The sequence below is a fragment of the Lynx rufus genome, unplaced genomic scaffold (assembly GCF_022079265.1).
Source record: "Lynx rufus isolate CCGP_SWC_20201006 ecotype Redwood Valley unplaced genomic scaffold, mLynRuf1.p SCAF_19, whole genome shotgun sequence".
Classification (NCBI taxonomy): domain Eukaryota; kingdom Metazoa; phylum Chordata; class Mammalia; order Carnivora; family Felidae; genus Lynx; species Lynx rufus.
Genome location: NW_025814833.1, coordinates 17,995,168 through 18,021,565, shown reverse-complemented (window position 1 = coordinate 18,021,565; position 26,398 = coordinate 17,995,168). Strand labels below are relative to the sequence as shown.

The 26,398-nt window shown below is 41.9% G+C and overlaps 1 protein-coding gene across 3 annotated transcripts in view; it reads right to left on the bottom strand.

The window, feature by feature from the left end:
- Window positions 1–23,620, bottom strand: part of XIAP (X-linked inhibitor of apoptosis) — a 45,007-nt gene extending 21,387 nt beyond the window's left edge. For 2 of the 3 annotated variants that reach the window (XM_047081916.1, XM_047081915.1), the window contains exons 1-2: window positions 23,512–23,620; window positions 23,123–23,249 (exon numbers count right to left, since the gene is read on the bottom strand). Coding sequence is in view for 1 of the 3 variants with exons in the window: in XM_047081914.1 (XP_046937870.1) it covers window positions 22,813–22,825 (13 nt within the window). In the remaining 2 variants the exon portion in view is untranslated. Of the gene's footprint in view, window positions 1–22,812; window positions 22,856–23,122; window positions 23,250–23,511 lie in introns of all 3 variants that reach the window. The other variant, XM_047081914.1, reaches the window with a different exon arrangement.
- Between the last annotated feature and the right edge of the window lie 2,778 nt (window positions 23,621–26,398).

The following is a 26,398-nucleotide window of genomic DNA, read 5'->3' as shown; positions in this document are numbered from 1 at the left end:
TTTATTCATCTTACAGTTTATTTATTTATAAACTAATTCCAAATAGGTATAACTGCATTGACTCTGGTAATACAGAAGACTCTAATTCTTCGTTTCTTCACATTGCAAAACATTCCTTTTGTTGTACACACACACACACACACACACACACACACACACACACGGTGTGTGCTTTGGAACTCTTTTAATGTATTCAAGTAGTGTGAATTCTTTTGAATATAAGATACACATAGGTTAAAAGATTTTTATACACAGGACAGACTTGTGCACTTTTTATACAAAGATTTTGGATCTTCTTAAGTGGGATTGTTCCAGGAACACTGGCTACACTTTGGGAGAAAGTTGTATTTATCACGGACAGGTAGAGTTTATCCATATTATTTTCATTAGGCTCTTTATTTCTCACACGTCCACTTAGAACAGTTAAGAGTAAGGCTGCCAACTTTCATTCTCTGCCTGAATTCTTTGGTATTTATCATTGTACGATGTGCACAAGCACTACAGTATGCATGTATATAGAAATTAAGAATAGTATGAAGTACATAACTCCCCTATACTTTACGGATAATTCCCCCAAAAGCTATTTATTATTTTTTTATTTTTTAAATTAAGTAATCTCTGTGCCCAATGTAGGGCTTGAACTCATGACCCCGAGGTCACGAGAGTCACGTGCTCTACTGACTGAGCCATCCAGGAACCCCTATTAATTCTATGGTAGGGCTACTATGGATGCCTTTAGAACGTTTGTATGCTATTAAAACAATGGAAGAATCAAATGACTCCATTCTGAGGGACAGATTCTCTAGACGGTTAAAAAAAAAAAAAAAGATGAAATAAAGTCCTGATTAATTGGGGGAAAAAAAAACCTCTAATGTTCAAGCAATAGAAAAAAAATCCTATGCAGAAGTATTTTTTGTGAGATTTAATATCAGAACACTACTCAGAAATGTATTTAAGTATTAAACTTTATTTTTTTACTAAAAAATGCTTTTATTTTTAAAGTTTATTTACTTATTTCGACAGAGAACTCAATGAATGGGGGAAGGTCAGAGAGATAGACATAGACATAGACATAGACATAGACGTAGATGTAGACATAGAGAGAATACCAAGCAGGCTCCACACTGTCAGTGCAGAGCCCAATATGGGGCTCAATCTCACGAATCACGAGACCAGGACCTGAGCCGTAATCAAGAGTCAGACACTTAACCAACTGAGCCACCCAGAGCTCCTAAGTATTGAGCTTTCTATTGCCTTACTTGAAACAAAAATTAACAGTAATTTTTTTAAAAAGCTGTTTGGGGGATACCTGGGTGGCACAGTCCATTACGCAGCCATCTCTTGATTTCTGCCTGGGTCATGATCTTGCAGTTCATGGGATTGAATCCTGCGTTGGGCTTTGTGTGCTGACAGTGCACAGCCTGCTTGGGATTCTCACTCTCCCTTTCTCTCTGCCCCTCCCCCACTCATGCTCTCTCACTCTGTCAAAATGAAGTTTAAAAAAAAGTTGTCTGGTAGTCAATTATTACTGCTTAGGCAATTTTTAAATAAATAATAGGTTTTTTTGTTGGCCCACTTTATTTTAATGTTTATTTATTTTTGAGAGAGACAGACAGAGCACGAGTGGGGTGCGAGCAGAGAGAGAGGGAGACACAGAACCCGAAGCAGGCTCCGGGCTCTGAGCTGCCAGCACAGAGACTGACGCGGGGCTCAAATTCCCGAACCCGTGAGCTCATGACCTGAGCCGAAGTGGGACACTCAACCGACTGAGCCACGCAGGCGCCCCCTGCTTAGGCAACGTTTTAAAAATGTACTCCATAATATCATGAGTTTCAGTTATCACAGCATCTTAGAAAACGTAAGTAAGCAGTTTCATATGTGTACCAGACACTGATGAAAGTAATTTTGACTCTGCACAAATTTATTTAAGATGGCTAACTAGGAAATGGTCTCTGATGACTGAAAATTAACTACTATAAATATCCATTACAATTTTTTGTTAGTTTTAATTTTATTTTAGAGAGAGAAAACGGCAGGGGAGAGAGGCAGAAGGGGAAGGGGGGGAGAGAGAGGGAGGGAGGGAGAGAGAGGGAGGGAGGGAGAGAGAGAGGGAGGGAGGGAGAGAGAGAGAGGGAGGGGGAGAGAGAGGGAGGGGGAGAGAGAGGGAGGGGGAGAGAGAGAGGGAGGGAGAGAGAGGGAGGGAGAGAGAGAGAGGGAGGGGGAGAGAGAGAGGGAGGGAGAGAGAGAGGGAGGGAGAGAGAGAGGGAGGGAGAGAGAGAGAGGGAGGGGGAGGGGGGGAGAGAGAGAGGGAGGGAGGGAGAGAGAGAGGGAGGGAGGGAGGGAGAAAGAGAGGGAGGGACGGAGGGAGGGGGAGGGAGGGAGGGAGGGGGGGGGAGGGAGGGAGGGAGGGAGGGAGAGGGAGAGAGAGAATGAATGAATCCCAAGCAGGCTCCACACTCAACATGAAGCCCAACATGGAGCTCAATCCCACAACCTCTGGATCATGGCCTGAGCTGAAACCAAGAGTCGGGCACTTAACTGACTGAGCCACCCAGCCGCCCCCACCCCCCCGCCCCCATTAAAAATTTTTTTTTTAATTTTTTTTTTCAACGTTTATTTATTTTTGGGACAGAGAGAGACAGAGCATGAACGGGGGAGGGGCAGAGAGAGAGGGAGTCACAGAGTCGGAAACAGGCTCCAGGCTCTGAACCATCAGCCCAGAGCCCGACGCGGGGCTCGAACTCACGGACCGCGAGATCGTGACCTGGCTGAAGTCGGATGCTTAACTGACTGCGCCACCCAGGCGCCCCAAAATTTTTTAAGTCAAAATGGTACCTGAATGACAAATCACCATTCTTAACAAATAACTAGCAAAACCCTTCATGGTTTTATTTTTGTTTTTGTTTTTACCAAGCTCATAGATCTCTACGATCTATGTTTCACTCTTCCGGTGTCTGTAAGAAATTTATCCAGTCACTACTGGCTCACTTAATGAACTACATCTTTTTTTTTTTTTAAATAAAAAAAAATTTTTAATGTTTATTTATTACTGAGAGACAGAGGCAGAGCATGAGCAGGGGAGGGACAGCGAGAGGGGGAGACACAGAATCTGAAGCAGGCTCCAGGCTCCGAGCTGTCAGCACAGAGCCTGATGTGGGACTCGAACTCACAAACTGTGAGATCATGACCTGAGCCCAAGTCGGACGCTCAACCCACTGAGCCACCCAGGCGCCCCTATAAACTATATAACTTCTTAACATTATTCCTGCAACCAAGGGCTTTGTTAACTTCTCATCATGAAGAAGCATCTAAGTAACTATACTGGGGCATAGTACAAAGGGAGCTGAGTGACTGTTACAAGTTGAATCCTGCCCCCAGGAAAGATACTTTTAAGTCCTACCCACTGGTTAAGAATGTGAATGTATTTGGAAATAGGATCTTTGCAGATGTAACTGAGTGAAGATAGGCTCATTAGGGTGGGCCCTCATCCAATATGACTGAAGTCTTTTCAAGAAGGGAAGAAACACAACCACAGAGGCACGTGGGGAAGCCGGCCACGCGAAGATGGAGGCTGAGGCCGGAGTGCTAATGCACCTGTAAGGCAAGGAGCACCAAGGAGGAGTGGTAACTCCAAGAGCTACGACAAAGGCATGGAACAGATTCTCCCTGGAACCTTCAGAGAGAACATGGCCCTGGCAACAGCCTCATTTCCAACTTGTAGCGTCCAGAACTGTGAGAAAATAAATGTCTCTTGTTTTAAGCCACTCGGTTTGTGGTGCCTTGTTACGGCAGCCCTAAGAAAAGCTAATACGATGATGTTAAAAATACGAACCAGAATTATGTAAGCAACATAATCCTATCAGTTCCCACTGCAGTACTATCATGCTGGCTGAAACACATTATGTAATTAAATAAAGGCATCTGTTTAAAACTCAGAACACGCATGTTTCTAGAATCTCATCTATGACATCTTTACTGATTCTTCCACTCAAAATCCCTCTACGTAATTTGCTGATGATCCAAGTTGTACTAGAACAAGATTTAGTAATTTCTGCATGTTTGTCCAGCCTTCTTTTAAAAGTTTATCGATTTATTTTGAGAGAGAGAGAGAGAGAGAGAGAGAGTGCAAGCAGGAGAGGGGTGGAGAGAGAGGATCCCAAGCAGGCGCTGTGCCACAAGAGCAGAGCCTGACACGGCGCGGGGGGGACCTTGAACTCATGAACTATGAGATCATGAACTAATCCAAAACCAAGAGTCACTTAACCAACTGAGCCACCCAGGCACCCATGCACGCGTGTTTGGATGTGTGTGTATGTATGTTGTCAGCATGAAGGTCCTCTTGGGCAAGGACCGTGTCTTATCACGTCTGTATTCTCAATGCCTAAAACAACGCACAACATGCAGCAGACTTGACAAATGTTGGGCAAAAGAATGAATGCTGCACCACTTCTATCACACTACTGCTGTCATTGTGCTGCACTGCCCTGGACACTTGAGATCACCGTGAGTACTAAAAACTGTTAGTATTTGCCTCGGAAATTGTTAATATATGCCTAGGAAATGTGACCAAAATAGTCAATACGTGTATACCACGCAAACGGTATCATTCTTCAGTAATAAAAACCTATCCTAAAATCACATTTTAGGGGAACCAGCCTGGCTCAGTAAAAGGAGCATGTGAATCCTGATCTCCGGGCATGAGTTTGAGCCCCACCTTGGGTGTAGAGATTACTTAAATAAAAACTTAAAAAAAACCCACATTTCAAAAATATTATAGGATTCACAAGCATTTTCATAGTAACACAATCAAAATTTTATATGTGCTAATCATAAGACATCATAATTTTATTTTTTTTAATTTGTTTTATATTTATTTATTTTTAAGAGAGAGAGAGAGAGAGAGAGAGAGCGAGCACACAAGTGGTGGAGGTGCAGAGAGAGAGGAGACACAGAATCTGAAGCAGGCTCCAGGCTCCAAGCTGTCAGCACAGAGCCCTATGTGGGGCTCAAACTCACAAACCATGAGATCAGACATCATTATAATTTTAAGTTTATCTTAAGATTCTTTCCCATTACATGCAGAAATATTACAAATTTTTCTCATCAGTTGCCTCTCCCCATAGGGATCTTGTCAAATAAGCAACATTCTCCCTGACCCAACTGAGGTCAATCCATCTTTTAATCACCTTAAGTATTAGCCAGTTATTTCCATGCTTAGAATTAGCATTTTGACTTACAAAGTTGTAGTATTTATGTAAACGTAGCATAATATTAAGAAGCTGAGGGGCACCTGGGTGGCTCAGTTGGTTAAGTGTTGGACTCTTGATTTGGGCTCAGGTCACGATCTCACAATTCGTGGGATCAAGTCCCATGTCAGGCTCTACATGAGCCTACTTGAGATTCTCTCTCCTTCTCTCTCTGCCCCTCCCCTGCTTGTACTCTCTCAAAATAAATAAATAAAACATTTAATTAAAAAAAACCCTGGTATGTATGTATGTGTGTGTGTGTGTGTGTATATATATATATATATATATATATATATATTTTTTTTTTTTTTTTTTTTTTAATTTGAGAGAGAGAGAGAGAGACCGACCATGAACAGGGGAAAGGGGCAGAGGAGAGAGAATCTCAAGCAGGCTCCAGGCTCAGCACAGAGCCCAAGGCAGAGCTTGATCCAATGACCCTGGAATTATGATCTGAGCAGAAATCAAGAGTCAGACGCTCAACTGGACTGAGCCACCCAGGTGCCCCAAGAAGCTGAATTTAAAAAAATGATACACCCTGAACAAAAAGGGTGTATCATTTTTTTTTAATTCAGCTTTTATCCTATATTTACATACAAATTCAAATTTCAGTCAAATTGTTCATTTACAGTAGTGAGGTCCAGGGGCACCTGGGTGGCTCAGTTGGTTAAGTGTCTGACTTTGGCTCAAGTCATAATCTCACAGTTCATGAGTTCAAGGGCCACATCAGGCTCTGTGTTGACACCTCAGAGGCTGGAGCTTGCTTCACGTTCTGTGTCTCCTCTCTCTGCCCCTCGCCCACTCACACTCTGTCCTCTCTCTCTCAAAAATAATGAACATTAAAGAGATTATAGTAGTGAAGTTCTTCTAACCATAAGCATATCTTCTTTTAACTTTAAATGGGCAATAAAATATTTTTGAGATTACATTCAAGCAAATCAAAAGTTCATTCCCTAAAATTAAGTACTAGAGCCATTCAAATAACTAAATGGCATTAATGAGCACTTGGCTCATAAGCTCAGTTAATAAGATAAACTTATGAATACTGCTATATACAATTCTTGATCATGAAACCTACTTCTGTAAACATCCACAAGGGCATGCTGAGAACCAATAAAGAGAATATCAATTACATGTTCCACACTTAATTTACAAAGTCATGGTAATACTCAAATTTGAGCAAAGACCTCCAATCTTTGCCTAATTATTTAAAATAATTTACTTCACAGGTACAGTTTGCTCAAAATGGACACACAGTAAGGTATTCCCTCATTTTTTTAAACAAATTATGCAACTGTGCTCCCCAAAATGTTCTGCATGAAGAATACACACGTTTGGGGCTCAAAAATTCACTTAAGATCATAAAAAGGCTCAAGATCACTATTATTACTATTATTGCCTCTTCCATTTCACTGAAAACTGTTCAGACCATAAGACGATTTACAGTGCTTGCTAAACAGTAGCCTTTGATTAAAAAACAAACCATCTACAGTCCAAACTATAGATCCATGACACAGATGAATACTATTTATGCTTATTCAGAGCCCAGATCAAACCCTTTGTTAAAATCAGAACAGGCAGAAAAAAAATTTCAAGATGGATATTCATTCAGTCTTTAATACAAACACATGTTTTCCTTTTTCAAAGAGAGGAATTAAGAAAGAATCTTACTGGGGTACCCGGGAGGCTCAGTCAGTTGAGCATCTGACTTTGGCTCAGGTCACAATCTCGTGATTTGTGAGTTCAAGCCCCACACTGGACTGACTCGCTGCTGTCAGCGCGGAGTCCACTTTGGATCCTCTGTCACCCTCTCTCTGCCCCTCCCCTGCTCACTCTCTCTCAAAAATAAACATTTAAAAAAAGAAATAAGTAAAATAAAAAATAAATAAAAATAAAAAAGAATCTTACTACCCAGGCTGTGGCTTTTAGTATATCTATCCTTTCAGAACCTTTTCTGTATGCATTGGCATATGCACATTATAAATACTTCTAGAGGAAATTTATTATACGTGGTATTTTACAACTTGCTTCTTTTTCCATTTAATAATATATCCTAAGCATCTTCCTACATCAATCTTTATCTTGATTAAAACACTATTTTAAATGGATGACCAGTACAAATCCGTATTTCTGAACATTATGTTTACATGCATATTTTAAAAGAGAGACAATACACAACATGATCAAACAATGCAAGAAGTCATCTCATACATGCCACCCCTTACCTTAAACCTCTGGTTCCCCTTGAAGGGTTTCAGAACAAGCCTTCCCAAAATGTGCCACTTTGGCATGTGGATTACTTTAAGCTGAAGTCAATCAAGGCCCAAAGACTCAGGAAAAGCTTTTACCTCCCCCTTAACTGCCTGAAGGAATTTAGATAGAGGGCTTGGTCCAGGAAGAGAACTATCATCAGAGATCACTACAAAGAATATGGGCTAGGTGTGGTTAAGCTGGGGGAGGTTCTGCAGGGCCTGTAGATCAAATTCCTCTGGGTCTCCCTGTCTCTGGAGGCCAGGCAAATATTTGTTTATCAAACATTTGTTCTTCTCATCTTCTTGTAAACTGTCTTCCTCCCCTTTGAAGTCCCAGACCCCTACCCCTTTCCCTTATCTCAAGATGGCAAGTAAGCGTCAACCACCTGACTGCCTGCGGATCTCATATTCTTATGTGGCTTCTGTATGGGCTCAGATTTGCCCTTCTCCTGTTAGTCTGTCTTATATCAATTTCCTAGCCAAAGCACCTAGAAAAGTAGAAGAAACAAATTTCCTCCCAAACAGTTGGGTGAGCCAGGCAGGAGCAACCGTACTGGCTGATTACTGCTTGCTCCGCGGCTGCGGCAGCTGAGAAATTCTGGCACCTCTGATAAATGTGGCAGAAGGCAGGAATTCTTACCATGTCAGTCTTCTTAATCTCTGCCTGCAGGGCCCAGTGGAAATGAGAGTAGTGAAGAGTCCTTTCTTTCCTTTTCTAAATTTAGATCAGTAGGAAAAAATATTTGTGGAACTAGTTCCTTGGGTGCAGCAACTCTGGTAAAGATCTGAGCACTCCTGATTTTTATTGGTCTTTTTCCTCCCAGAGAGGGTCACTGTTTTTGTCTCTGTTGTGTTGTCATAAGAAGGAAGGCCATGGGGTAGAACGCAGGCATAGGCCCTAGAAGCCTGCTGTTTGAGCCGGCCTCACTGATTGGTGAGTTCATGGTTCTCACCAGACCGGTGTCTGTTTAGACAAACTTTGCTGTGGGTTAATGAACACATGAGGTAAACGCTGTTGCTAAGAAACATCTTGGAAGCCAAAGCCACAAAATTGGAGGGCATGGGTCAAGTATTTAAGAACTGTTACAGCACTGGCCACCTAATCCAAAGTCTCCTGTGTTAGGATAAGTTGGTCACAGAACAGGTTAGATTTACACTAGGTCTCTCGCCAACCTCAAAAAAAATTCCATGCCAGGTACTCTGTAAATCACACGATCCCCAACCCGGTGGCACACCCCTCTTAAGTATTAGTTTGGCTCCAAGAGACCCAAGGCTTAGCTAAAGCTGTTAATATACATATACAAAAAGCTAGATGAGGTTTTCCTTTTGTCTTGTTCTATGTCTTCAGAGGTTGAGAACATGCTCTCTTGTCTCTGCCAGCCAGAAGATGCATGTTCCAGTATGCATCTTGGTGACCAGTCAAATAGACAGGGTTCTGAGTCACAAGCAGCACTCTTTTCATCTGACTGTGCCAGCTCTCAGGGGAGTCTGTTATGAGGGGTCCCAGTCCATAAGGGGCTTTTGTCATCTCAACCTCTGTTGTTTTGTTAGTGCTGGAAAAGCCCCATTCTAGTAGTGCCTGCCGGGTGTCAGATTAGTGGGTCTGGGACTGGAGGTGTCTCGTGTTCTTGTGGGAAAACAGACATGCTGTTTTCACCACACCATTCTTACAGTCTATAACAACAAAGGGCTTTACTTTCTCAAACAATCTTTGGGAGTGAACTTTCTGGATTTTGTATGGCCTGAATCTTTTACTCTCTCGTGGGATGCCTCTTGCATCCTTGGTTAAGCCATAAAAAGGCTTCCTGATTTGAATGGCTATGGACATTAATAGATGCTACTCATCAATGGCTAGATGATGGATCTTCTGAAATGAAAAGGTTCTATAGTTGAAAAAAGAATTCTTAGAGAGCTCTCATCCTAAACAATTGTCTTAATGGTACCTATGGGAAGACCAAATTAAAAAGTAGATACAAAGATGGGGCACCTGGGTGGCTCAGTCGGTTGAGCGTCCGACTTCGGCTCAGGTCAGGATCTCACAGCTCGTGAGTTCAAGCCCCGTGTCAGGCTCTGTGCTGACAGCTCAGAGCTGGAGCCTGCTTCAGATTCTGTGCCTCCCTCTCTCTCTGCCCCAACCCACTTGCATTCTGTCTCTCTCTCTCTCAAAAATAAACATTAAAAAAAAAATTTAAAAAGTAGATACAAAGAAACAGAAGAGCTAGCCTTAAGAGACTCCCTTAACAAAATGAAAAGAATGGAAATTAGACTTCGTACAAAAATTAAAGTCCCTAACATAAACTCCATTTCATAAAATCTGGCCCATCTCCTCAGCAAATTCCTTTAGCCCCCAAAGCTCCTTCACTTTCCCCAGAAAATCCCTTAAAACACCTAGCTGCTTGCTTCAGCTTCCCTTTCCCCACAAGATTTGCAGGGAGCACTCCAGCATGATCTCTAAGCCCAGGGTAGACAGGTTACTCATGTAAATACTAAAAGTCAGAAAATAAATTTCACAGAAACACCCAGGATGGACAATATGGCTCAGACATAAGGCTTATTTGGCTGGGTTCTATAATCAGGCTCCTCCAGCTTCCTGCCTTCCTGTGCAGTCCCAAAGAAGTCATGTTCCCCAGATAGGAGATCTTTTCAATTATAAAGTCCTTTTACCTCTACTTTCACAGGAGCCTACCACATTTAAAGAGGAATTAAAAAGACTAATGGCCATTTACAATCCCACACGTGGGGACCCTGTTTGGCCGCTAAGGGGTGTTCTTCCCACCAATGATTATGCAGACAAGCCAGACCACCCCCCCTGAAAACCTCCCCACTTTGGATTTCTACTAGGCCCTCCTACAAATATCAACTAAAGGCGAAGTTCAGGGGCAGAAAGGGAGGCTTTTCCCCTTAAGGTGAGTCTGAGGTTCAACTGTACACTCAGAAAGAAGGCCTTTATGTAGACTTCACAAAGGCATATTGCATTAAACCCTGAAAATGCTTGCTGTTTATCTGCCTAAAAACTGACAAGATATTTAAAAGATTTTTTCAGGGGCACCTGGCTGGCTCAGTCACTAGAGCATGTGACTCTTGATCTCAGGGTTGTGAGTTCAAGCCACATGTTGGGCACAGAACTCACTTTTACAAAAGTTACATATATGGGGGAGGGACAGGGAGGGAGGGAGAGACATGGAGACAGGGAGAGACATGGAGACAGAGACAACACACAGCTCTGTGGTTGGAGACTAGCCAGACTGGAAGCTAATATTCAGAGCCTGACAAGAACTTTTTTTTTTTTTTTGGTCTCCTCCCCTAAGTAAAAGTAAAACTATGTACCCAGAGGGAAAGAAAAATCTTCTAAAGCCCTTGTAAAAGGATTTATGGGTGGATCAACCTACAAGGCCATTTAAGTTGCAACCCAATTCTTTGAGGGATTGAGAGCAATTGTCCTTATCTTACAAATCTTTGCAGAACTAGAAATGCAACTCTAGAGGCAATTCAAAGTTCTGCCTATTCCTTTTAACCCATCCCAAATCCTCCCCTATTTATCTCACAAGGCTTGTAAATATTGGCCTTAGGAAACTGAACTCTTTCTCGGAGGAACTTGTACTCTTTCCCAGTGCCTTTGAGATTTAAGGGTAAATTCTTATCTAGACTATCCCCAATTTCACATGAAAAAAAAAAGGGAAAGAGAACTTTTCAAAATACAACTGCTAAAAAGGCACTAGAAAGGCACAACTGCTAAAAATTTTAAAACAAAAACTCTAAGGTCTATACTTGCGTCTGTCTGTATGTTTGTGTGTTGTAGATGGGAGGCATCTTCTACGTCTGGATGATATTACTAAAGTTAATGTGTACAAGAGTTCTATTTCATTGGCTTAAAATTCAGTGCTTATAAACAAAATACTACTTAGGTTCTCAGAAATATAACAGAAGGTAACCCAAATGCCTCTCAGGTTCATGTGATCTGGAAAAATACTCAGTACTGAAGCCAGTTGAAGTTCATTAGTCTAAAACAGCCATGTCTTGGGGAGCCTCGGTGGCTCAGTTGGTTAAGTGTCCAACTTTGGCTCAGGTCATGATCTCGCGCTTTGTGAGTTTGAGCCCTGCATCGGGCTCTGTGCTGACAACTTAGTCTGGAGCCTGCTTCGGATTCTGTGTCTCCCTCTCTCCCTCTGTCCTTCCCCCACTCACACTGTCTCCCTCAAAAATAAATAAAAACTAAACAAACAAAAAAAAAACCAGGCATGTCTTTAGAGTTATCAACACTGAATATAATGCAGACATTCAAATTTTATTCTGCTTAGGTTTACTACTCAAGTTCATGTTATAGCTCTTACAAAATCTGTCAGCAAGAAAAATAGCTTGGGATAATGGCTGACTGTTTAATATCTCATGAAATTTTTCTGAGTAGTCTAAACATAACTTTTGGGAGCAAGTGATTTAGATATCTGTGAGATTTAAGTGGGATAAGAGTTTTTAGGTGAGCTTCTGAGTAATAATTATTTTATGGTATATGTACTTAAAACTAGCTTCTAAAATCTTTTCAATAACTTTCAAGTTTAGAGTTTGGCTAAGTCAAATGACAGAAATTTATTGAATATCTAGATCATTTCCAAATAAGATAAAATAATGAAACATTAATTACTGAAAACAGGTTTTTATTTACTTTTGGCTCCTATTACAGATAAACTAAAGACAAATACATCTTTTTATCTCTACCTGATCCATCCAGAATTTGTAAACTTAGGGAGTATTCTTATTTCCACAGCAATATAGTTACTTGCATAGGTTCAAGAAGAATCTGTTCTGCTGATAACAGGACACAATTGGAAACACTGTTTATAGTACCAAGGCTTTGACTGGAATGCTACGTTTGAGAGAGACATGCATAGACATAGGACCAGACAGCTTTAAGGAGCTAAGGTTGACTTTAAGGAGCTAATAAAGCCCCTTGGAAAAATCAGACTGGTACTTTATTTACAGGGTTCCTGGTAGCCTTACGAGGTAAGGAAGGAAGGTCACTTTCTGGCAGGTACAGGAACCTAAGGACATCCTAGGAACCACGACAAGAGGAATTAACCCAAAACTGTATTACAGGTTAAATCAGATGGCAGGTGTTTGGCTTGGCTTTCTAGCCTCAAGAGGCTTTTAAAACGTTCAATCTGAGATTCCTTATGAAAAGTTTTAGCAAAGCAGATTAAAAGAACCTATATGATAAAAACCCTGAGTAGCAAAAACAATCCTAAAAAAGAAAACCAAAGCTGGAGGCATCACAATTCCGGACTTCAAGCTATATTACAAAGCTATAATTATCAAGACAGTACGGTATTGGCACAACAACACACACACAGATCAATGGAACAGAATAGAGAACCCAGAAATGGACCCATAAATGTATGGCCAACTAATCTTTGACAAAGCAGGAAAGAGTATCCAATGGAAAAAAAGTCTCTTCAGCAAATGGTGCTGGGAAAACTGGACAGCGACATGCAGAATGAACCTGGACCACTTTCTTACACCATACACAAAAATAAACTCAAAATGGATGAAAGACCTAAACATAAGGCATGAACCCATCAAAATCCTAGAGGATAAAACAAGCAAAAACCTCTCTGACTTCAGCCACAGCAACTTCTTACTTGACATGTCTCTGGAGACAAGGGAAGCAAAAGCAAAAATGAACTATTGGGACACCATTAAGATAAAAAGCTTCTGGGGGCCTGGGTGGCTCAGTTGGTTAAACATCTGACTTCAGCTCAGGTCACGATCTCACCGTTTGTGGTTCGAGCCCCACGTCAGGCTCTGTGCTGACAGCTCAGAGACTGAAGCCTGCTTCAGATTCCGTGTCTCCCTCTCTCTCTGCCCCCTACCCTGCTCATGCTCTCTGTCTCAAAACTAAATAAACATCGAAAACGTAAAAAAAAAAAAAAAAAAAAAAGATAAAAGGTTCTGCACAGCAAAGGAAACAATCAGTAAAACTAAAAGGCAACTGATGGAATGGGAGAAGATATTTACAAATGACATATCAGATAAAGGGTTAGTATCCAAAATCTGTAAAAACAAAAAAAACTTATCAAACTCAACACCCCAAAAGCAAATAATCCAGTGAAGAAATGGGCAGAAGACACAGACACTTTTCCAGAGAAGGCATCCAGATGGCCAGGTGACACATGAAAAAATGCTCAACATCACTCATCACCAGGGAAATACAAATCAAAACCACAATGAGATACCACCTCACACCCGTCAGAATGGCTAACATTAACAACTCAGGCAACAAAAGATGTTGGCGAGGATGTGGAGAAAGAGTTCTCTTTTGCACTGCTGGTGGGGATGCAAACTGGTGCAGCCACTCTGGAAAACAGTATGTAGGTTCCTCAAAAAATTAAAAATAAAACTACCCTACAAGCCAGCAATTGCACTACTAGGTATTTATCCAAAGGATACAGGAGTGGTGATTTGAAGGGGCACATGCCCCCCAATGTTTATAGCAGCACTATCGACAATAGCCAAAGTACGGATAGAGCCCAAATGTTCATCACCTGATGAACAGATAAAGAAGATCTGTATGTACACACATACATACAATGGAATATTACTTGACAATCAAAAAGAATGAAATCTTGCCATTTGCAACAACATGGATGGAACTAGAGTGTATTATGCTAAGGGAAATAAGAAAAAGACAAATGTATGATTTCACTCATATGTGGAATGTAAGATACAAAACAGATGAACATAAGGGAAGGGAAGCAAAAATAATATAAAAACAGAGAGTGAGACAAACCATAAGAGACTCTTAAATACAGAAAACAAACAGGGTTGCTGGTGGGGTGTTGGGTGGGGGGAAGGGCTAAAGGAGTGAGGGGCATTAAGGAGGATACTTGTTGAGATGAGCACTGGATGTTACTTGTGATACATCACGAAATTCTATTCCTAAAATTATTACATTATATGTTAAGTAACTTGGATTTAAATTAAAAAAAGGAGCCTATATGATAAATCACTATTCTTGCTGCACTTATGTAAATAATCAGGTCAGGTTTATTGAGACTAGACTGAATTTGCAAATAAACTGATCTTACTGTGATTATCTTTGATAAAAATGGGGATGATTGCAGAGAGTAATACACCATTATGAATATCAAATTCTAGTGCCATTGTCTCTTTAAAAAATTTTTTTAATGTTTATTTATTTTTGAGAAAGAGAGCGTGCAAGCAGGGGAGGAGCAGAGACAGAGAGAGGGAGACACAGAATCCTAAGCAGGCTTCAGGCTCTGAGCTGTCAGCACAGAGCCCGCCGGACGTGGGGCTCAAACTCAGAAGCCGTGAGATCATGACCTGAGCCAATGTCAGATGTCTAACCAACTGAGCCACCCAGGAGCCCCTATTAATTATCTTTTAGGTTCTACCTATAAACTGGACTGGATCTTGAATTCAGAAGTCTCCTCCAATATTTGGCTGCAACTCTCCAAATGAACATTTTCTTTAATGTTTATTCATTAATATTAATGAATGCACGTGCAAGAGAGAGGGAGTGGGGGAGGGGCAAAGAGAGAGAGGGAGAGAAAATCTAAACAATTTCCGTGCTGTCAGCACAGAGGCCAATTCAAGGCTCAATCCTGCGAACTGTAAGACCATGACCTGAGCTGAAATCAAGAGTTGGATGCCCCATCAAGCCACCCAGGCACCCCACCAAACTAACATTTCCAAATTTTTCCCACCCTTCTTTTTTAATTTCTTAATATGTTTGTTTATTTTGAGAGAGTGAGTTGGGGAGGGGCAGGGAGAGAGAGGGAGAGAGAGAATCCCAAGAAGGCTCCACACTGTCAGCTCTGAGCCCAACGCAGGGCTCAAACCCATGAACCCTGAGACCATGACCTGAGCCAAAATCAAGAGTCAAACACTTAATCAACTGAGCCACCCAAGAACCACCCCCCCCCCAACCTTTCTGATTTGGAATCATCAAGAACTAATATTGTCCCTTTTCCAAAGCCATGCAATTTAAAGCTGGACAACTTGATATAAACTTTCGGAGAAATCACAACAGCTCACATATAAACGATTTTCATGCCTGTTGCTATGTGGACCACTCAGATCACCAGAGACATTCAAATTACAGACCAGGAAAATCTTTCAGAATGCCAGTGCCTGCCCTCACTCCATCTGAAGATGCTTTGAGCTGGACATCTACAAATCCTCTCAACTGGCTGCCTTCAGAACTCAGAAACTGGGACTATAATCTGCTCTAATTATTAACCTTTGTTTTTCTTTCATTTCCACAGAAATTGCTCTTATAAAATCCCAGATTGTTTGTACAATAGCCCTAACTTTGGAAGCCCACCTGCATCACCATCTCCTGAAATGAGACACCACTACTTAACTGATGTATTCTCAGGACTAAGAGACCAATCAGTTCACTGAGATGGAGAAATGTACCAACTCAACTTCTGGGCTGTGAAACTTCTTGGGCAAGTTTCAGAGGCAGGTCTGAAGGGTTTCAGAACAACAAGCCTTCCCAAATGTACCACTTTGGCATAAGGGTTACTTTTTAAAAATTTATTATTATTAATCGATCATAATTTCTAGACCCAGTGTGGGGCTTGTACTCATGACTCAGAAATCAAGAGTCCATGCTGGCTATGTGCCAGGTGACAACACTTCCTTCATCTGTGAACACAGCCCAGCAAACTATCAATAGCAGGGCCTGGTATTGCAAGGTTTTGCCTTTTCATTCTCAAAAGATAATTTTTATAACTTATAACAAGGAGAGGGAAGGATATATTCTTGGCCCTTCTCTTTTTGCCTATCCTGAGAATTTGTGCCAGCCTTCTACTTTGTAATGTTACCGTTAGATTACTAACTCTGAGCCACCCCAATGAGAAAGAACAAATCGTAAATTGATGTCGACACTGTTAATCACCAGGTTAAAAAAAAGAGGGATACAGGTCATCTCCCAGAGGTGAAAGCAGTCATCAGGTCATGTCCACAGTGGTTGGCCACGAACAAATGTCTTCTGGTCCTCTGCTTGGGTGGCAGTAAGTCGCCAGCAGAGAGGGCTGAGAAACACAGGTGTAATGCCTGATTGCTACTTATTGTTAACTTGAATTGAAAACAACAGGACTTTGTTGAAAATGTCTGATGCCTACCGCTGGAGTTCTGAGCTGTTTACTCACTTCCTTGTAAACATAATCAATTAATTTGGGGCCTGGTAAGAAGTGAAGAGTTTCCTGTAATCTTTGCCCCAAAATTTCCCTAATTTTTACTAAAGGGCAGCTCTGAATCAAGTACACTGTAAATTAAAATCATCTTACCCACAAGCGAAACTTGTTCACTATCACTGAATGCATTTGTGCTGACATAATAATAGAAATCACTCTTTCATTTTAAAGATATGGAAACGAAAGCATAAGGAAGTTAAATGATTTGGCTAAGGCCATAGAGCTGATTAGTGGCACAGAACTGGAACTTATTCTATTTGATATTTAGTAAGATCAAGATTAACTTATCCTGACAGAGTGATTAGGACGCAGTACTTAAAAATCTGATGGTTATACAAGTGCCATACCAAGCGAGGTTCTTTTAATAGATGACTTGGTGAGAGCCTAACACCTACCCTAGATATTTCTCAGAATTAAGTACTCTCTTTCCTGATCATGTTAAGATCTGAAGCAAGTTCTAAAACAAATTCTTTGTAAAAGCCAACATCTTTTCTTTTTCTCCAGTAAAAATACTTAGTTCTATCTGAAAGCCACTCGGCCACCTATATATTTAGTGAGTGCCCACATGTTCCAAACTATCTATAAACTAATATTCATTTCCCTCCATGCCATCATTTTAGCTACGTGTAAATATTTTTTCTAACCTACAACATGCTGAAATGAAACTAAAAAACGTCTAATCCCATTTAACAGAAGGTCAAAACCTAAGTATGAGCTTGTGTGATTCCACAGCCCAGCCTTTTTTTCACCATGTTACTTCTGATAATAACTAAAATATGTATGTGATTTACATTGAGAATGTTTTCATTTGTGGTATCTAATTTAACCTATCCAACATATCATAGCCCCATTTGAAATATGGGGAAACTGTGGTCTTCTGATTGTTACTCATCAAAGTTCATGCAGTAAATGACCGTCAAAACCAAACCCAGTGATTAGAACCATTATAGGTCTAAGGAAATTACTGTATGAATTACTGGCAGAAGGGTTAGTCTGATGAGGTAGCAGAAAATGTTAGTTCCTTGCCCTTTCAAGGCTTGAAAAATTAGCAGGTAAATCATATTGAAAGGTAAATCGTATAGCAATACAGGATTGTATACACAGCAGAGGCCTGTGTTTTGAGGCCAACAAAACTATTATAAGTATAAAAGTTAAACCACACGTTAGTATTTATAGATTCCAAGGAAAGCACAGTGGTAGCAGCTTTACCCAGTTTAGAACGTCAGCCTTAACTCACTCGGTTCAACCTCCGTATGACCATTTGAGGTCAAGCTATTCCCAGTCTATACAGGTAAAACCTCAGTTTTCACCACGACCCATATCCTTGAAAACACATTATAAAGGCAGATCATGGTAAGTGAATCACACACATCCTTAACAAAGACTGGGTACCAATCATACAAAAATCAAACTCCAAAATGCATTATACAGCAGCACTAAAACTATACCATAATGAAAAATAATAAAAGCCAAGTCCTACAAAATCACCTAAAATATGCTTTTAGGGGCACCTGGGTGGCTCAGTCGGTTAAGCATCTGGCTCTTGATTTCGGCTCAGGTCACGATCTCACGGTTCATGAATTTGAGCCCCACGTTGGGCTCCATGCTACAGTGTCAAGCCTGCTTGGGATTCACTCTCTCCCCCCCACCTCGGCCCCTCTCCCGCTCATACTCTCTCTCAAAATAAATAAATAAACTTTGAAAAATAAAGTATGCTTTTATCACACAAAGGACAACCTACCATTAGGTATAATCACAGTAACATAAAGCACAACTCATAAGTTTGGCCTCAAATTCTTATGGCGAATACAATTATAGGGGCGCCTGGGTGGCGCAGTCGGTTAAGCGTCCGACTTCAGCCAGGTCACGATCTCGCGGTCCGTGAGTTCGAGCCCCGCGTCAGGCTCTGGGCTGATGGCTCAGAGCCTGGAGCCTGCTTCCGATTCTGTGTCTCCCTCTCTCTCTGCCCCTCCCCCGTTCATGCTCTGTCTCTCTCTGTCCCAAAAATAAATAAAAAAACGTTGAAAAGAAAAAAAACAATTATCAACGACTGCTTTGGTTAATTTCTCAGAGCACGAAAAGTCCTTCATTTCAAATTATCTGGAAGGCCTTAGAAGTTTTCTCCTTTTTCATCTAATACATTTCTTTATCAACGCAGAGGAATTCAGTCAACAATTTTTTACCAGGCCCGCATTTGCTACATGCCAGCCACTGTTAACATACTGATGTTGGAGCTCAGCTCAAAGCAGAAGGTGCTCAAGGTGTGCTGTTTGGGTTGTCTCAAGCTGAAAACCATTTCCTAAGTGCTAGTTCAACATTTCCCACCTTAGCTCAATTTATCCAAAGATACCAAATTAGTCAATTTTGATCAAAGCGGTACCATCAAATAACGTGTAGCCAAGGGGCACCTGGGTGGCTCAGTCACTTAAGCGTCCAACTCTTGACCTTGGATCAGGTTGTCAAATCAAGTCCTGCATCAGGCTCCTTGCTGGGGCCTGGAGCCTGCTTGAGATCCTCTCTCCCTCTCCCTCTCCTCCCCCCAACTCTCTTGCACATGTGCACACTCTCTCAAAAAAAATGTCTAAGAGATCTTCATCTTTTGAAACACAGCATGCAATGGAAGAAAAGCATCACTACTAGAATCAGAGAAATGTGAATCCAAATCCTACCCCATGCACCTTAATAGCTATTTGGACCTTGGGCAAGTTACTGAGTACTTCTGAGCTTCCGCAAATTTCCCCTCCTCTGTACTACGGTAATCCCAGAATCTCAAGCCCAGAAGCCCAACTTATTCTTCAACCTATTCTATACCCATCCAAGTTGGTAAAATAGGCCATCTTTCAACACAGTAATGACCCATATATCATTCACATCTCCAACAAATTGAAATTCAAGTCTTAGCACTTGAAATTTTAAAATAAATGAAAATATTCAAATCAGAAAGGCAGAAAAAGATAAATGAAAGTAGAATTCACAAATTATTAAGGTTTATCTGTCCACCTTGTTCTTTTAAGAGAGAGAGTATGAGCACTGGAGTGGGGGAGAGGGGCAGAGGTAAAGAGAGAATCCTAAGCAGGCTCCAAGCTCAGCACAGAGTCCGACACAGGGCTTGACCCTACAACCCCAGGATCACGAATCAAGATCCCTGAGCCGGAGTCGAGAGTCGACGATCGACCGACTGAGCCACCCTGACGCCCCTCCACCTTGTTCTTAATTCATTCTCACTTTAAGTATTTATTCCAAACAGATTTGGAATTGTTACATGGGATTTTTTTCCTTGATAAGATCTGAGATAATCAGTTTAAAAAAAACTACTATCACAGGTTTTGAATCTTTTAAATCAACTAGCCCAAATCTGTTACTTTATAAAACTGAAGAAACTGGGACATAGAATAATATGGAGGATAAATAAAAACTACATTTTAAAAGACTTTTCATGACATAGGAGTGTTCAATACAGAATACTGAATGAGAAAAAAGGATTATGACAATCTCCACACAATATGAGCCTAAATAAAAAAAATAAACATAAAAGAATGTGGATTATATTTATTCTTTATACAATTCTGAATTTCATAAATTTTCTATAAGAAACATATTTAAAATTTAAAATATTCACAATATTCTGTTTCCAATTAAATGGGGTATTTAATTCATAAAAAGTTATGAAGAAAATAGAAATGTGTAGGCACTGAAATATGTAGAAATATGTAGTGACTTGCTCACAATCCCACAGCTAAATGGAAACAAAGCCAAGACAAGAACCCAGGCATCAAATCCAGGGCCCTTCTCATTGTACCACGTGACCTCTAAGACACGAAAACAATATCTGCTCCCCAGTAATTGCAATGGAAGAACTGGTAAAAAGCTGGAAGCCCGGGACTTTTAAATTTTGTGAGCAATACATGCTCTTTTTTCCCCCTTAAATAAAAAGTAAAAGAAAAAGAGCACTTGTTCAACTATCAACTTATTTTACCAATACTGTTTTTGTCTCCTCAAATCTACTGCCAATGACCTTAAACTGTGCTACAGATTACATTTCATAATACTATTACCAGATTAGACCACACAGATAAAGCTGGAGAGTTGACAGCTCATGATAATCTCCCAGCCTCAAAAGAACAAGGACATCTATTTTGCCACATTTGTCTTTGGAACCCTGCACCACATAGTGCAATCCCTGGCATAGAGTAGGTGCTCAATAAATGTTTATTTTATAAAGCGTAACCTCCCACCCCTCACATTATCACTAGCTACCAGACTTTTAAATATGAGAACAAAACTAGTAAAATATCATAATTTCATATTTGGAGTCTGTAAGCATTTACAATATAAAGGATTTATTAGATTGTTTACAATCAAATGTAAGGGGAACACGTCAGTAGACTATTTCAAGCACTGAACAAATTAATTTGCACATTAATTACAATAATTATCTATTGAAATGGGCCTAACCTTTACTCGGCATTTTTTTTCTGTGTAGTTGGAGTCACTGAATGCACTAGAAAGCAATAAAGTTCCAAATATAGCACAAGGGGCACTGGACTAGAACCTAGACCCTAGTCCAAGCTCTGCCAATAATCAGATACATAATCTTGGGCAATTCACTTTTTCTTCTTTTGAGTCCTAGTTAACGTACTCATGAAAAATAAAGAGCTGAACTACAAATCACCAGGGATCCTTCCAATCTTAATTTTTTTTAATGATTTCTTATCCGTAAAGATTCTATATTCAGATATTTTTTCATTGCATCAAATACAATTATCTTGAATGTTTGTCGTATTATTCGATAATCAAAACTTAGCACATTTCCTACAAATATAGAAATATTAGTACCATATATTCTTTTTACCATCTTATATTAGGAGCAACAGAAGAAAAGAAATGTGAGCATCTGATAGTCGGGCCTGCTTTGCCAGTTGGGCTGACAGGAACCACGGTGGATTTTACAAGACAAACCACTGATACATAAATACACACACGTATATATCTATATATACATACGATGGGTGAATACTTATTTTTATTGATATACATATATGTGTGCAAATTTAAAAAATTGTATGTAATTATAAAATACTTGTTTATGGTAAGAAATCCAAACAGGACATTAGGCCATGTGCAAATTCAAAAGCGTCCCACCCCTCTCCATCCTCCCTTAAGTAGCCACTGTTAACATTTTTCTTGTGTACCCTTCAAGAAGTTATCCGAGGCCATTCAAATATGTAGATGCGTGTGTGTATAAATCTTTTTAAACCAAACTGCTGCCACTTCTTGAATGGTGGGGAAAAAATATCTCAAGCACTGGCTTCATAAAATGTTAAATACGTACATCGAAAGTGGTAGCACAGTTGTACGGTACCAAGTGTATACGCTTCGGAAGTGTGCAATGAACTGAATATTTAATTTTCTTCCTTGGAGGTTCTGGGCAGCAGTTGCGCAGAAAGAGCGGTGAGCAAGGAGCCAGACAACCTGGGTTCCAATCTAAGTAGTTGAGTAGCCTTAGACAAGCCTTGAAATGTTCCTGTGCCTTACTTTCTACTTTTGTAAAATATCAGTGTTGGACTAAGATCCCTTCCAACTCTAAAATGTTATAGTTCTAAGATGGCCGTCTGTAACAGTTCTATTGAACTGGTTTTAAGAAATGTGAAGTAAAAAAAAAGAAAGAAACACTATAGCAACCTCCAGTCTTACAAGAGTACATTTCTATGCGTCATTAGCCATCCGAGGCATAGTGGGACAGACCTAGGGACAGAATTCGATTTGAAAGCAAAGTAGTAGATTATTAAAATCGGATAGGCGGGTTTTTACAGAGCTTTGATTGACATTTTTCTTTTTTTTTGGAGGTGGAGGGGGCTATTTTAGTTTCAGCAATAACCACTCCCCCTCTTCCCGAAAACAATTAAGTGTATTAAGGAGTTAATATAATGAAACTGAAAGTTAGACTGAATTTTGCTTTACTCACAGAATATCCTGGGGAGGTGACTAGGGCAGCAAAGATCGGAAAGAATTACTAGCTAATTTCCTCTCCCGGAAGCTCTCCGGTTCCTATTCTTTCTGCTTCACAAGCCCCCGGCAGGCACACTCCACCCAGCTCCGTACCTGCCACACGCATCAGATTCGGGGGGTGGGGAGAGGGCGGTCCCTTTGATAATTAAAAAAAAAAAAAAAAGTTCTTTGACTCGATTTACCTTAGGGGTCACAGGGGTTGGGAGGGCACCGGCCGGCCCGAAGCCACACACCCACCCACGCCTTCCTTCGGCGCTCCCGGGAACCTGGGCAAGGAGCCGCGGCTGGGCCACCCGCGCCGCGCAGGGGCGGCCTTCCCGCCCTCCCCCGCAGCGCGGGGCCCGCGGGGAGGGGAGGAGGAGGAGGAGGAGGAGAAGTAGGAACCCGTACGGGCAGTACCCACCGCGCCAGGAGAGTCAACCCGGATCGCCCGCGGCGCCTAGCGCGGTCCGGAGGGGAGGGTCCTGGAGAAGGGGCGGCCCGAGCCCCAATCTGGAAATGCCAACTCCGCTCGGCGGCCGGGCCCCAGCCTAGAAGGAAACGGAAGTCCCTTCGTCTCCCTCAGGCGCACCCACCAGCCCGCCCATCTCCCGGAGGAGCCCCGAGTCGGGGAACCCGAGGCACGTCCGCGACAGGGCCTCGAAGAGACACCGGCCACGGTCCGACGGTCTCACAGCCCCGGCCGCCCCACTGGGCCCCCTCACAGGCTTCTTTTTGCTGCCCCCGCTGGGAGGCCAGCCCCCCGCCCTGCAAGGCCCCTCCTTCTTCGCCCTCCGCCATTTTCGAACTTACCCTTCGGGCCCCGAAGTCCCTCGAAGAGCGCTGAGCCCTCCCGGGGCGCAGCCAAGGTCCCGCCACTTCCCTGGGCCGGAGCGGGGCTGCCAGGACAATCGTGGCCCTCTTCCCCCCCCAACCCCCACCCCCCCCCCAGCTGGAAGCCCGAACCTGACCTGGCCGGCGCGCCTGCGCAGTGGGCACGTCGCAGTCCCCGCCCCCAGCTCAAGCGTTTCCTCTTTAGCCTCGGGGTGTTTTTTCCCACGGCTTTTACCTGCTGGGCTCTAGCGTTGAGCAGCAGGTGAATTGGGGTAAAAGGATGAAAAGAGAGCGAACGAGTTTTCTTACTATGGACCAGGCACTGTGATAGGCTTGTGACGTGTTCTTTGTTGTGATTTTGGCAACCCTGTAAGATAGGCACTCTCTTATTAAATCCATTTTACAGACGAAATTGACATCCAGAGAGAATTAACTACCTCCACTAGCACGTAGCTAGTAAGTGAGGGAACTGAGGTTGGAATACGGTCTGTATTCAGGGCGCATGGTTCAGTCGGTTAAGCATCCGACCTCGGCTCAGGTCATGATCTCATGGTTTTGTGAGTTTGAGCCTCACGTCGGGCTCTGTGCTGACAGCTCAGCCTGGAGCCTGCCTCGGATTTTGTGTGTGTCTCTCTCTCTCTCTCTCGGATTTTGTCTCTCTCTCTCTCTCTCTCTCTCTCTCTCTCTCTCTCTCCTGCTTGCACTCTGTCTCTCGCGCGCTGTCTCTCAAAAATATGAAAATGAAGAGCCTGGAGGCTGCTTCAGATTCTGGTCTCCCTTTCTCTGCTTCTCGCCCTCTCTCACTGTCTCTCAAGGGTAAATAAATGTTAAAAGATTTTTCTTTTAAATATATGGTTTGCGTCCTAGATGGCAAGGGTAAAAGGCAAAAAGAATTGAAGACACAGTCGGGACAGGAAGGGGAATGGGAGATTAAGGAAGAGTAAATGAATAGGGAAGAAGCAGAAGGCAGGGAAACAGGAAATCTGGTACATAAAATGCTGATCTATCTTGGATTCATTTCAGATATGCTGTAAGATTGTCAAACAGACAAATGATTTTTTGTTTCACAAACTTGGGCTCCCTTATATGTTAGCATAGTGAGATGAGAGGTTCTGAATGAGAATGTTTCATTGTAAGGGGAAGGTTATAATTATCACCTGCCACCTGAAATCATCCTGCCCTTCTTGAGAAGGGCACTTGGAGGGAGGAGAAGAGAGGAGAGACTTCTTTTTGGTTTTTAGGCTTTTGCTAAATATTAGCCCCTCTGATCCTCTCTTACTGTCATGGCTCTGGGAATCTCACATCTTACATATTGCGTAATAGCAATTGCAAGAAAATAGTTATCTCATTTATTTTTTTTAATGTTTATTTATTCTTTTTTTTAAAAAATTTTTTTCAACATTTATTTATTTTTGGGACAGAGAGAGACAGAGCATGAACGGGGGAGGGGCAGAGAGAGAGGGAGACACAGAATCGGAAACAGGCTCCAGGCTCTGAGCCGGCAGCACAGAGCCCGACGCGGGGCTCGAACTCACGGACCGCGAGATCGTGACCTGGCTGAAGTCGGATGCTTAACTGACTGCGCCACCCAGGCGCCCCTAATGTTTATTTATTCTTGAGAGAGAGAGGAAGACAGAATCCCTAGCAGACTCTGCAGTCATCACAGAGCCCAGTGCGGGACTGGAATTCACAAACCGTGAGATTGCGTCCTGAGTGGAAATCAAGAGTCCACCGCTTAACCGACTGAGCTTAACCGACTGAGCCACCCAGGCACCATAGTTATCTCATTTAATTCTCACAGCAATCTTATGAAATATGTATCTATCATTATTTCCATTTCACAGATGAAAACACTGAGGTTTAGAGAGATTAGGTGGCTTGCCCAAGTTTGTGAAACAAACTGTCAGCACAGAGCCCGATGTGGGGCTCGAACTCATAAACTATGAGATCATGACCTGAGCTGAAACCAAGAGTTGGACGCTTAACCAACCGAGCCACCCTGGTGCCCCCAATAGCTAAATTTTAGAGCAATTTGTTACCCGACGGTAAATAATTAATACAAAGGCTCTACACAATCACGGTCCTTCTTACCTTTATGTCTTCATTTCCTATTCTTTTCCCTTAATCCTTAGGTTGTCCTGCCTCAGGGCCTTTGCACTTGTTCACTCTGCCTGGAACACTTCCCCCAGATATCTCCATGGCTTGTTCTTCACCTCCTTCAAGCCTTTGCTTAATTGTCGCCTTCTCAATAAAGCCTACCATGACCACCATATTTGAAATTACAACTTCTCTCATAGCACTCTCAATGTCCTTTCTCTATTCTACTTCCCCCCTTCTGCATGGCATCTATCTCTTTCTAACATACTATATGGTTATTTTCTTTATGGTGTTTATTTATTGTATGTCTCCTCCTTCCATCCCCTACTATGCTATAAGCTCCAAGAGGACAGGAATTTTTATTTTGTTCACTGATCTATCCCAAGTACTTAGAACAGTGTCTGGCACAGTTAGGTACTCAGAAGATATTTGTTGAATGAGTGAATAAAAATTTCACAAACATGCCAGACCCTTAGGTGAATTGTCAGTTGGGAGATATGAATAGCAAAGGCAGATACATCTGGAGTATGGTATTTAGGTTTTATACAAAGGGACACATAGAGGTGTGAAGTTAGAGAAACACAATCTAGGGGTGCCTGGGTGACTCAGTTGGTTAAGTGTCCGACTTCTGCTCAGATCATGATCTCACAGTTCATGAGTTCAAGCCCCACATTGGGCTCTCTGCTGTCAGCACAGAGCCCACTTCGGATCCTGTCTCCCTCTCTCTCTGCCTCTCCCCACTTGCCCTCATTCTTTCTCTGTCAAAAAT